At 33.7% G+C, this 13129-nt stretch overlaps 1 protein-coding gene across 1 annotated transcript in view; it reads right to left on the bottom strand.

The window, feature by feature from the left end:
• Positions 1-12746, bottom strand: part of ANO3 (anoctamin 3) — a 418996-nt gene extending 406250 nt beyond the window's left edge. Inside the window, 1 exon segment of the mRNA XM_062198061.1 lies at positions 12593-12746. Coding sequence (XP_062054045.1) covers positions 12593-12746 — 154 coding nt within the window.
• Positions 12747-13129: the final 383 nt, after the last annotated feature.

A 13129-nucleotide genomic window follows, 5' to 3' on the forward strand; every position in this document is an offset into this window, starting at 1 on the left:
AAGGTCAGTGTGATTGCAGCCAGCAATTCATTAGGAAACTGAGGGCAATAAGAGTACAGTTGGTCCCTGATTTACAATGGTTAGAATTAGAATTTTTCAGTTTTACAATGATGTGAAAGCATTATATGCAACAATTCTGTTTTTTTCATTTACACTGTACTATTCAATAAGTTATATGGATTATTCAGTGGTTTTATGTTAGAATATTTTGCAAACCTGTAGGCTAATGTATGTATTCTGAAATATGTTAGACTAGGCTAACTTATGATGTTGGGTAGGTTTAGTGTATTGTATGCCTTTTTGACTTTATATTTTCTTTTTTTTTTTTGTTATAGCATTAAATAACAGTGTACCGCACATTAAAGACAGAGATCCTACATAATATTTTTTTTATTAAACTTTTATTTAATGAATATAAATTTCCAAAGTATAGCTTATGGGTTACAATGGCTTCCCTCCTCCCATAACTTCCCTCCCGCCCGCAACCATCCCCTTTCCCGCTCCCTTTCCCCTTCCATTCATGTAAAGATTCATTTTCAATTCTCTTTATATACAGAAGATCAGTTTAGTATATATTAGGTAAAGATTTCAACATTTTGCCCATATAGCAACATAAAGTGAAAAAACTACCATTGGATTTATATTTTCAATTTACAATGGGTTTAACTGCATATGATCCCATTTTAAATGAAAGAACATTGTTTTTGTTTTGGACACTTTTTGGTTTTTAGATTCACTATCTTCTGTCCTAACAGCAACACACATGAACAGATCAGCAATTTGGGGGTTGACAAGTAACAAAATGGTAAAACAATTTGGAAAGAAATTGAAAAAAGGAAGTGGGGAGAGACTTCTCATACCCACTAAATGTGTAGTCTTTGTCTTTTTCCTGAACAAGGCATTTTCCACACATATTCTCAATCTTATAATCAACTCTGCAAATAAGTGTCACAAGGATTTTCAGAAGAAACGTGTGCTATCTTTTAATTATATTTTAATTATATATTCAAGAACTTTTTGTAGTACTCATGCAAAAAAAATTGTACAAGTTATCAAATCCACAGCTGTAAATGGAAAAATCCATGTTATGTCTTTTATGTTACATCATGGTGAGCCTTGGGAGTTGTAAGACACATGAGGGTCCAACTCTCCAGATTATAAAGAATAATTTGTGATTTTAGAACGGCCACTCAAATTCTATTGGCCAAATTCGCAAATTCTCTACAAAATAAGCTTATAAATCAAGCTCTTCCTACTTGCTAGCTCAACTTAATCAAGATAATCCAGATACTTTAATGCATTACTGTCACTGATACCTATTTTCTTCTTTAATATACTGCTAAAGTCCATACTTCCTCTTAAAGAAGAACACAGAGGAAAAAAAAAAAAAAAAACAAAACAGTAGGCCAGTAGGCTTTCCTCTGGTTGCTTCCGTAGAGAGTGGGAAATTTCTAGCATGTACAAAAGCTTCTTTTACTTGCCAACTCCTGTTTCATTTTCCAACTCCTACTAAAATAGAGTAAAATTTCCAACTGCTTTACAAAACTCATAATCATATGATAGGAAAACATTGTATTATGGTGCTAGAGCTTAAACCTAATGTAATCTCCTTAGATTCAACAAAGTAGTGTCTTCATTAAAAACACTGAGATCCTGCTTTCATTACACACATCATGGGGCATCAATATCCAAACAGCCAAGAGAAACTGAGTTCATTGTGCCTCCAATACCTTTTGTTTTAGCTGTCCTATGAGGTAGGGAATTTTATGCCACTGTGTGTGTGCGTGAATTTTATGTGTGTCATATATATGTGTGTCATTTATTTTCTGAAGGTCCACAACTAATAAGTAGCAGAGCAAACTCTGAATGCTAATCTAACTCTTGGGTCTAATCAACTACCTTTCTGTTGTTTACACAGAATAACAGCTAAATTTATAGCAGGGAGCCTTATTATCTAATAGGCTCTGCATTATCTAATAGGCTCTAATAGTTGCCTACTGATTTTTATATGAACGAGTGTTTAATTATAATTTTTAACTCACAAAAGTAAAAAAAATAAGAGCAATGCTGTTTTGAATTTACTTATGAAAAGTAGAAAATAAGAATATTAAATCCAGTATTGTAACTATTGCTTATATTTTCTACCCATATACTGGAGCAAGAATATTGTGGCTAGGATTTTCAGAGAATGAAAACAAGGTACTTAGTTTTTGAGAACTGCTGGAAAAGGCAAAATATAAGCAAAATCAAAGCTAAAATATTAGAATGTGGAAGCAAGATAAAGGGTGGGAAATGTAGATCATTTTTTGGTCATTGAAGAATAAACAAAATACATCTATCAATAATAGTAGACATCACAAAAGACTCAAGGGATGAGCAAGAATTAATGATTTTTGAGATGAAAAATAGTTCTATGTCACCCAGCCCAATGAGCTTTGGAGAGGCATAACAATAAGGGATGAGACCACAGTCATAGGAAGTTGGGGAATCAGAAGTTAATGACTGTAGATTGTCCAGAGTAAAAATTCAGACTAAACAACCAGAATTCAGAATGTATGATGAGTTGCAGGATTTCATAGGCCCTCCTAGTGAACAGCTTTATTACATTTTTATTAAATGCCAACAAAAAAAAAATAACACAGGGAGGCTTTGAAAGAGCTGTTTGCAGTGTTTCATTCAAGGCTCATGCTTTCCATGTGAGGACACTGATCTAGAGTGGCTTTTTTCTGCAGAAAACTCCCCATTGCCTATTCTGAGCCATCATGTCTTCGTCTAACTTCAGCCCTATGGCTTCAACAATACTTCTTGTGGAAATCAATCAGAACATAGGATTTACATGGGAAGATGTATCATTGGTGTCTTGTAGAATTCGAGTGATTCTCAGTGTGGTTCTGGAGTCAAAACGGCAGCTTTTTAATACAGCAAAAGCAGAATAATTCTGTCAGCTGCAACCCTTTCTTTTTTCACGCCTCATCTTCAGTATATTTAATAGCTTTTTCCCCTGAAAACACCCTACAGCCTGTTTCTCAGGATGATAAACTGTTTCTGTGAGCTTTAAAATTGGTCTTAACAAATCTCTTTGTGTTTAAATAGGCAGAGAGAGTTTCACTGGCAGCAATTACTAACCCTGATTTGTAAAAATTATTTCTCCAATATATAATTTTCCACCCGGTGCTTTATACAGTTTTATTGCTGTTGTTACAGCTTTTATAATATACCTTTTTCTTTTCTCTTACAAAGTCAAATTTCCTTCATTAATTTCTATTTTTCCACATATATAACTAAAAATAGTTTTTAATCTTGTTCATACCTTTACACATAGAGATACTCTAACATAGGCAGGATCTGAATAATTCACAGGATGTAGGCATACCTACTACTTGATCTTCCACTTTAAAAAAAAAAAAACACTGAAATCGAAGTGTGGTCAGCATAGAGTCTTGAACACATTATACCTTTAAGGAGAATGCTAGCAAGCTGAAATAGGATGCATTTTCTTAATTGGTTATAAAAGTACCATTAGCACACTCAGTTCCAAACACTGCTTCAGAGACAGCTCTCTTTCATTGTTTCCCAGAAAGAGTATTATGAACAAAGTGTGTGACCACATTTCAGCACACTAATCTGATAATCTCATCACAACATTTGTCATAATCCTTGGTTTGTGATACAAAGTTATGGATAAGCCAAGGAATCAATGCTGATTTTTAAAAAGCAAAAACAATCTCTTGGTATTAAGAAAGTTAGTATCAGAAAATCTTTGAATCAATGTATCCATATACTTATATATCTGTATCTGTATCTCATTTCATGAACACTCCATTAACATGCTGTAATGGTCATGTATCAGGACTTCCATTAACACTCTCTTGTATATAAGCAGAAAGGTGAATTTTTAAATTATTACTTTTTTTAAAGATCCATTTTATTTATTTGAAAGACAGAGTTACAGAGAGAAGTACACAGAGAGTGGTCTTCCATCCGAAGGTTCATTCCCTAGATGGCTGCGCCAATCAGAAGCCAGGAGCCAGGAGTATCTTCCTGGTCTGCCACGCTGGTGCAGGGGCCCAAGGACTTGGACCATCTTCTATTGCTATCCCAGGCCATAACAGAGAGCTGGATCGGAAGAGGAGCAGCTGGGACTAGAACCTGCGCCCATATAGGATGCCGGCACTTCAGGCCAGGGCATTAACCTGCTGCGCCACAGCGCCGGCCCTTAATTCATCAGTTTGAATTATAACTGATGTGTTCAGTTCCTAGTACAATATTTTTGCAGGCATTTAATGAAGTAATGATTATTGGGGGGTCATTTCATTTTATGACATCACATTAACTTTCCATTTTACCAGGGCCCCCCGAATTTGCTTATTATACGAACCTAGGTTGATCTTTTGAAGGGAAAATGATTTGAAGAGCCCTTTGCAGAGCCATTAAGAGATCTGGTGTTATACCTTCACAAGGAGATCGTGAGAAACACCACCTTTGAAGCCAACTTGGATATGAGGGTGGGTAACTTGAGGATATTGTTTATGTGATTGGATCTGAAGTGGGAACCATTTGTGGGACTGAGCCTTCACACCTATGGAATTTGACAGTGACTGATTAGTCATTGTCAGAACTGAATTACACTGTGGGGCACTACTTGGTATGGGAGAGCTGAAGAACTGATGTTGGAAAAGACACCACTTATTTGATTTGGGGGAAAGGGGACAGTATCTCTCAAAAGTCGTCTTTTTCATTTCCTGAGAAAGAGAAATAATTGCGAAGGTCTCTCCCTAAAGCCCCAAATAATCCAAAACAATGAGTGAATTAGCATTCTATGAGTCTATATTGAAATATGATGGATAATTGTAATGATACTTGACCTCTTGATGCCTCAAACCATTTTCAGGGAAGCTAAATAATTAGAATGTCAAACACTTGGCATATTAATTACAATAGTACCACAGATATCATTATTCTCATTTTTTTTCATTTTCCATAGTTACATACAAAATAGTACTAGGAGCAGTTGTACTTGTAATAGTGTAGTGACAAGTACATTAGAAATTGGTAAAAGTCTAAATCTAAGTCCTTGGTCTAACACTCATTAAAATGTCCCTTTACTGCTAAATGTTTAGGGTTATCACTCATAAAAACGGGCATAGTACAATGATTTGATAGGGTGGTTATGAAAATCAAGTGTGTAAGTTTTATAAGCTACATGTCTTTGTGAATGTTTTATTGTTGTTATAAATTACATATAAATAGACTTGCCATTACCCATCGTTGCTATTTTTGACTTCATCCAGCATAATTTTGTACATTAGAAATGTGGCTCGGGAAGGCAGTGGAGGATGGCCCAAGTCCTTGGGCCCTGCACCCCATGGGAGACCAGGAGAATCACCTGGCTCCTGGCTTCGGATCAGCGTGGGTGCGCCGGCCGCAGCATGCCGGCCGCGGCGATATTGGAGGGTGAACCAATGGTAAAGGAAGACCTTTCTCTCTGTCTCTCTCTTACTGTCCACTCTGCCTGTAAAAAAAAAAAAAAAAAATTAAGAAAGAAAGAAAAAGAAAAAGAAATGTGCTATAATTAGTTGTTTTCCTTAAAGTTTTTTTTACAGTTGAGTCTTTCAAGATCAACCAACCTGATATAGACACTACCAATGAGGAAAATGACTCAGTAGATTGTCAGCACTTTGTCAAATGTGATATGACCTATTGGTTATTGAGCAGAACATTATTCTGTCTTTTATTAGAGTTCTCTAGTTATCCTGTAAGAGTTACTTAATTTGTTTCCTTAAAGCCAAATATCCAAAGCATATCTATCAGGATATTAAGAAATATTAAATGTGAGATGCTCTAGGATCTGTATGTTATGTGAAATTCTAGGTAAAATGAAATTAACACACATCTAGAGTTGAACCACTTACATTCTTAAATATGCTGTTTTGTGAAAAGATAAAAAATGTGGTGTACATTGAGTGAAACACTTTAGATCATTACTTTTTTAAGAATATTTTTTTCAATTAAGCAATCTTTGGTTCACCTATTGGCTAAAAATCTACTTTGTAATACAGAAAGCAGTATGAAAAGACATGGGAAATACCTGTTTTAGAAGGGAAAATAAATGATAATGCAAATGATCTGGAATTCTTAGCACTGTGTATGAACTTGTTATTTAAGTATTTATATAAGTTGTTTCTATATTGCCTAAATATGCAGTCCCCTCGCCCAATTTGATTTTGGGATAAATTTGGCTAAGCAATTAATAAAAATAAAATAAATTTTTTTCTTAGAAGTTTATTACCTAATTGTGCTGAGGTTCTTAAATCATAAGAGATGTCATGTCTGTGTCTTAAAGCAATAGACTGATTTATGACTTGAAAAATAATAATTAACAAAAGAGAGCCATGTTAGGTAGGAGTCTCTAAGAGTCTGGTAATAAAGCTAGCATTCAGAAGCATCAAAGAATATATGTGTGAAGACCTAACAATACATCCATTGAGTTACATGCTGCAGACAAGAGGAGAAGACCAAACATTTCTAGGGGACAGAGACAGCGGGTAATGACTCAAGTGCTTGGGTGCCTGCCAACACATGGGAGATTTGGAAAAAGTTTCTGGGTCCTGGCTTCAGTCTGGCCCAGATCCTTCTATTGCAAGCATTTGGGGAATGAAATATTGGATGAAAACTGTCTCTCTCTCTCTTATTCAGCCTTTCAGACAAATAAAAATGAATAAAAATTTGCATTTCATCTGCTTAATAGAGGAATTGTCACATCTTCCTTCTTATATTATAGTGATCATAATGTGGACAAATGATATTTTTTAATTTAAGGGCCTTTAAGCTTTAAGTAGAAAAAAATCATTTGAAAACCAGGGAAGTCAAAACATAATTAGGTTCAAATATATTTTCAAGAATGACAAATTATTCCTATAATAATCTATAGTATGTTATTTAGGAAATTAAAGATGTTTAGAGTTTTATAAAAGTTTCTTAATGAGTGGTAACTATCTGTTTTTATGCACACATATTTTTATTGTTAATGTTGGACATAAGAAAAAAATTACATATATGAAACATGTGTGCCACTGATCTCACACAGAAAAGTGACTCATTGCTCCCCAGAAAAAAATTTTTAAAGAAGTTATAGTATTTATATGCCGTTGAGTACTACTCAGCTGTAAAGAAAAAAGAATAAGAAACCCTGTCTTTTGCAACAAGATGAATGCAAGTGGAAACCATTATACTTAGTGAAATAAACCATCCCCAAAATATATACCATATGTTTTCCCTGATCTGAGGTAATTAATTGAGTACCTACTATGTAATATATTGGGGTGAAATGGACATTTTGAGATTCAATAATTGTTTACAGCACTTGTCTCTTCTGTTGAGGAACAGTTATGTTTTTTTTTTTTCTTCTTCTTCATACTGTTTGTTGAACTCTTCTATTTAGTATAGGGTTAACTTTATGATCATTAAGTAAACTGATTGTAGGTTTTTGTAAAAATTAAGAATGGGAATGGGAGAGAGTTGGAGGGTGGGTGGGAGGGAGGTTTGGGTGGAAAGTATTACTATGTTCTTAAATCTGTATATATGGAACACATGAAACTTGTATAACTTAAATAAAATTTAAAAAAAAAAAGATCAATTCCACTTATTTGAAAGGTAGAATTAAAAAGAAATAGAGAGGGAGACAGAGAGAAAGGAAGAAGGAGATCTTCTATCAGCTTATTCACTCCCCAATCGGCCTCAATGGCTGAGGATGGGTTAGGCCTAAGAAAAGAGCCAGGAACCAGGAACCAGAAGCTCCAACCAGGCCTCCCACATGGGCACAAGGGTCTAAGCACTTGGATAATCATCCGTTGCTTTCCCAAATGCATTAGCAGGGAGCTGGAGTGGAGGATGAGTGGCCAGGACTAGAACAGGTGCCCATATGTGGTGCAACGTTGCAGGCAGCAGTTTTACCCTCCATGCCACTATAGCCACTGACAATTTCTTAATATCCTCAATGCAGAAGTACATGTACAGTACTACAACTAAGAATTAAACTCTAGACAAGTTTGCATGGTCATGAAATATATTCTATTATTTACTACTTGCATGTCTAGGATACTAATCTGTTATATATTTCAATATGGAAATAAAAGTATGTTTCTCATCAATCAGAACATGCTATGTATAATATAATAGATAATATGTAATTAGATGGTATACATATGTATATATGCAGTATGTGCATTCGCTGATACATGAAAAATATAATAAATATATTTATCATTAATATACAAATGTGATTACATTCTTATTACTGATTACTGCATTAATCCATTTCTCAAATACAAATGAGCATTTTCCCTCTTGAGACTATTTTTAAACTTTATTTTCAAGCAGTATTAGGGATAAGAAAGAACAGTTAATTTAGAGACAGAAAACTGATTAAGCTCTTTAACGTCTGAACACACCTCAGCACTCACACAAATTGTCACGCATTTACTAGATATGTGAGACTTTGTTCAAATTACACTACTTCTCCAGTCTTCGGGTTCACTCTTTGTTGAATAGAGTTTAAGATAAATGCACACAGATACTTCACAGGCATTCTGTGAGAACCACTGAGCTTCTACAGGCATGGGTTACCTGTAAGTGAAAAGTGTAAAAATTTTTTTGCTGACAATGAAACGTTTCATATTAGACATACCTGCTGAACTCTATATTGACTAAATTTCATCTTTTATGTTTAGTTTTCCTTCTTGGGAATATGGGCATGTGCATGGTTAAATTTACCTACCTTACCATTCAAAACACATTTTTTCCTCTTCTACAATCACATTATTTTCCTTTTCATATACATTTCACAGTCATTAATTAACACTAAGTTTTCAATAAGTGTATTTTGACAGAAATGAATTTTGTATTAGAAATAGAGAAAAAAGTTCAACACACAAGGTTGATTATAAAATGTTCAGTATTCTATGTAAGCTTCAAATGATGGCAAATCAGGTACTATTTCCACACAGTAGACTTGCAAATCAAATACACATATAACTTTATTTAAAGAAATATTTCCTATGGCAGAAGATTTATTAAACTGTAAGCTATATGAATTATTTGATCATATATTAACTCATATTTATGATATCTGTATTATTCATAAACCACAGGCAATTAAGGAATTACACTTATGCTCAAGAAACATAATCTAGTAAGACAGGAGTCATGGGCATATGTAGTTAAAATAAAAATTGGAAGGTAAAGCTTTCCTATCTAGGACAAATACTTGGTATTTAGCAAAGATAAAAATAGTTTTAGACAGAGAGGTACTGACAGACATTTGGGAAGAAGACAACATTTAATTTATATGATACTTTAATAAACAGAAGCAAGTAGTATTGAGCATTTTCAGACATTTGGAAGCCATGCAGTGGAATATTTTTCAGGTATTAAAAATAATGAAATGCTATCATTTGCATCAAAATGGTTGGAAGGACATCATGTTGAATTAAGTAAGCCATCCTTAGAAAAACTAATTCAGTATATCCTCCCTTAAATGTTGGAGCTAAAATTAAATTAAATTAAAAAAAAATGGAAGAAATGACTGTATGTATCAGTTTTGCTGCAAATAGGGTGCTTCACCAAACTTTGCTTTGAATCCTTGTCAAGCAAATTGGTAAGAATTACATATTAATGATTTTTTGACTCTTTCAATATTTATGTTATATGAGTAAAGTTGATATCTTTTCATTTGATTTTTTTATTGCTTTTCCTATTTTTCTGTCTAAACTGTGGTATTTTTACATTTTATTCATTGAGTTCTTTAATTAGTTGAGCATTAAGACTTTGACTATAATGTAAATTAAAATGTTCTCTCAAAAATAAAAAAATAGTCTTTAAAAAAAAATCATAAAATGATTAAATCAATATCAAGAGTCACTGTGAACTTATGTCACATGTGGGATCTGTCCTTAATGGGTTGTCCAAGGTGAAGTAATAGCTAGTACTGAAACAGTATTTTTACACTTTGTGGTTATGTGTGGGTGCAAACTGATGAAACCTTTACTTAGTATATACTGAAGCGATCTTCTGTATATAAAGATAATTGAAAATGAAGTAATAAAAAAAAAAAAAACCTTGGTGTTAAATTGGAAATTACATAGAAAAGTAATCAATCTTTTTTAAAAAATATCATGCAGGATCTCTGTCATTAATGTGCTGTACACTGTTATTTAATGCTATAACTAGTACTCCAACAGTATTTTTTCACTTTGTGTTGCTATGTGAGGGCAAACTGTTGAAATCTTTATATATACTAAACTGATTTTCTGTATATAAAGAGAATTGAAAATGAATCTTGATGTGAATGGAAGGGGAGAGTGAGTGGGAAAGGGGAGGGTTGCGGGTGGGGAGGAAGTTATGGGGGGGAAGCCTTTGTAATCCATAAGCTGTACTTTGGAAATTTATATTCATTAAATAAAAAAAATCATAAAATGATCAAAATAAAAAGGAAAAAAATCAATGAAAGTATGGGAATTATTGGAAATTATCCTGAATACTCACAGTGGTTGGAAAGCGCAAATTATTCTTGTAAAACATGTATATGCTTCATGAGGAAGCTTGAAAAGTTTTTGGGAAAATTAGAGTTTAAATTCTAGAACCTCAGGTTTATTACACAAGTGACACACAGTTTTTTAAATTGTGAATAGAAATTCAAATTAGTCAAACTTTTGCATCAAGAAAGGACAGGAGGCATGTTATGGAAAACCTGGAGGAGGTGAGATCTTTCAGAAGTCTACATAGGTACCTACACTTGTGTAGGGAAGAGTCAGTCTTCAGTCCCTCAGCCAGGCACACTGTGAACCAAACTGGATTTCTACAACCTTTTATCTCCAAACATCATTTGGGCACTGGGGTTATCAAAGTGGACAACAAAGTAGAGCAGATAAATATTAATTTAACAGATACACAAATAAACACATTTGATCTACTATAGTAATGCTAAGTGCGAGTCATGTGAATCCTGGGATCATTGACAAAAATAACAATGAAAAAAGAGGGAGGTATTTTAAGAGTTCAGCTGAGATGTGCTGAGTTTGAGGCACTTCTGGGATTACAGGGCTGGGGGTAGAGCAAAGCTGTTCCAGGCTCTTTAGTGAAGGGAGCTCTGGAGAAGAGAGTTAGCGATAGATGTAGGTCAACTGCATAAAGACAACAATTGAAACTTAGGGAATGGATGTGATATCTCTGACATAGATGCCTAGGATAGAAATGGTGAAAAAAATAAAAACAAACAAACAAACAAAAAACAAAAAAAAAAGAAATGGTAAAAAGATTATAGATATTTAAATTATCATTAAACTGTCAAATACTTTGTTTATGCACCGTTTTTTTTTTCTCCATCCAAGTCTTCTTTATACAGCTATATATACTTATAAAGAACTGATTTCTGAATTTCTATGAAATTGTAGGTTTAATACCCAGGATGACTGTCAATTTACGAAAAAAAATAGAACATGGTATTCTCTTGTCTTACCACAATTGAAACAAAATTTACAAAATAATCTCCTGATTACAGAACTGCCAATAACTCACAAAAATACAAAATAATATCTGGATACAAAATCATCAATTGATTGTGGATGGTGTCACATAAAACTTCTTTCCAAACATTTCATAACAAAAACGTATGATAAAATTCTAGGACTCCTCTAGTTGTTAATGGAATTTACTATTTATACAGGTACTTTTTGCCTAACAAAGATCAATAACTAACGACATCCAGAGCAATGGAGATTTTTTTGTAACTTTTCATTCATACTGCATTACCTTATTTTTGAGGAACAATAACCTGCATATCACAATGGGAGTTTACTTGAGGATAACACTTCAAATATTATCTATTATTGTATAGAATTTTTTCACAAAGCACAATTCATTGAAATCTCCAAGTTGCTCATTATAATTCAAACCCTAAAATTTTTATGAATATAAACTATGAGTGTATAGCATGATTCTCTCAAACAACAGAACAGTACCATAAACCGTGAGATTCTGTGTAAGTAACAACCATAGGTATCAACACATATTCTTCACATCAAAGTCCATCAAGGCTGTCAGCTTACCTAGAATTTATGTAAGGTCATACAATAACATAACCAGAAGTGATATTGTTATGTTCTCAATGAAAGCAAAGCGCATATATCATTTTTATATAATTACGCAAAAGGAATAAGAGACAACAGACAAGAATGAAGGATAGCAGGACTTTTTCTCTGTGGTTTCAGGAAAAGATCTTTGATTGCAAGTCATCACAAACAAAATGAAGCCTTGATAGGCCAACAAAGTGTATTTCTCTGCTAAAATTTTTCTCAGTTTACTGAAATCTTCTCTAACATTTCACTGTATAAGCAAACCCAGAGCTCCCTGTTCTTTTTTTGGCAGAAATCTATTTACATATTTTGGAAAATAAGTAATTGAAGAAACTAAAATCAGTATCAGTTATACTACTTCCAAGTAGACTACATCAATTCTTACTTTTATACATCTGACACTAAAGAAATACAGGTTTAAGTTAAGATACTCAAACATATTTATCTAAAGATTAGCTTACCAGCAGGGGCAGACTTGCAGTTCTGAAGTTCCAGTTGACAAGAATCACCACAGAATTCAGTCAGGCAGGTTAATGTAGTACCTGTATCAGAAGCAAGTTCATGTTTGAAGCCTTCAGGAGAAAGATTATCCAATTCAAATTTCACAGCTGACATTATAAAACTCTCAAGTTATGTAAAGCAAAATTCACAGAACTGATGCTTTAGAAAACATAGGCAAAGACAGAAAATCACTGTAGAGTAATCAATAGTAACTTCAGGCTTTCTTGTCAATATTTTCACTTGGAAATCCAAAGGAAATAAAACAGCAGAGAAGACTCAAAGTTTTCTGCCTTCATGCCTTTTCTACACAAATAACTTCAGCAAGATGAATGGATGGGTTTTGTCACTGTTTCCCTTGAAGATGTCTTGTACTTTTAAATGATAGCAACATTTATCCCATCTCAGGCTGCAGTGAAATGTGAAATGGGTTAAGTGAAGATATAGGCAAGGCTGCAGAGAGATGCTTTTAGTAAGTTGGTGCTACAAGTTCTCATTCA

This window comes from Lepus europaeus, chromosome 7 (assembly GCF_033115175.1).
Source record: "Lepus europaeus isolate LE1 chromosome 7, mLepTim1.pri, whole genome shotgun sequence".
NCBI lineage: Eukaryota > Metazoa > Chordata > Mammalia > Lagomorpha > Leporidae > Lepus > Lepus europaeus.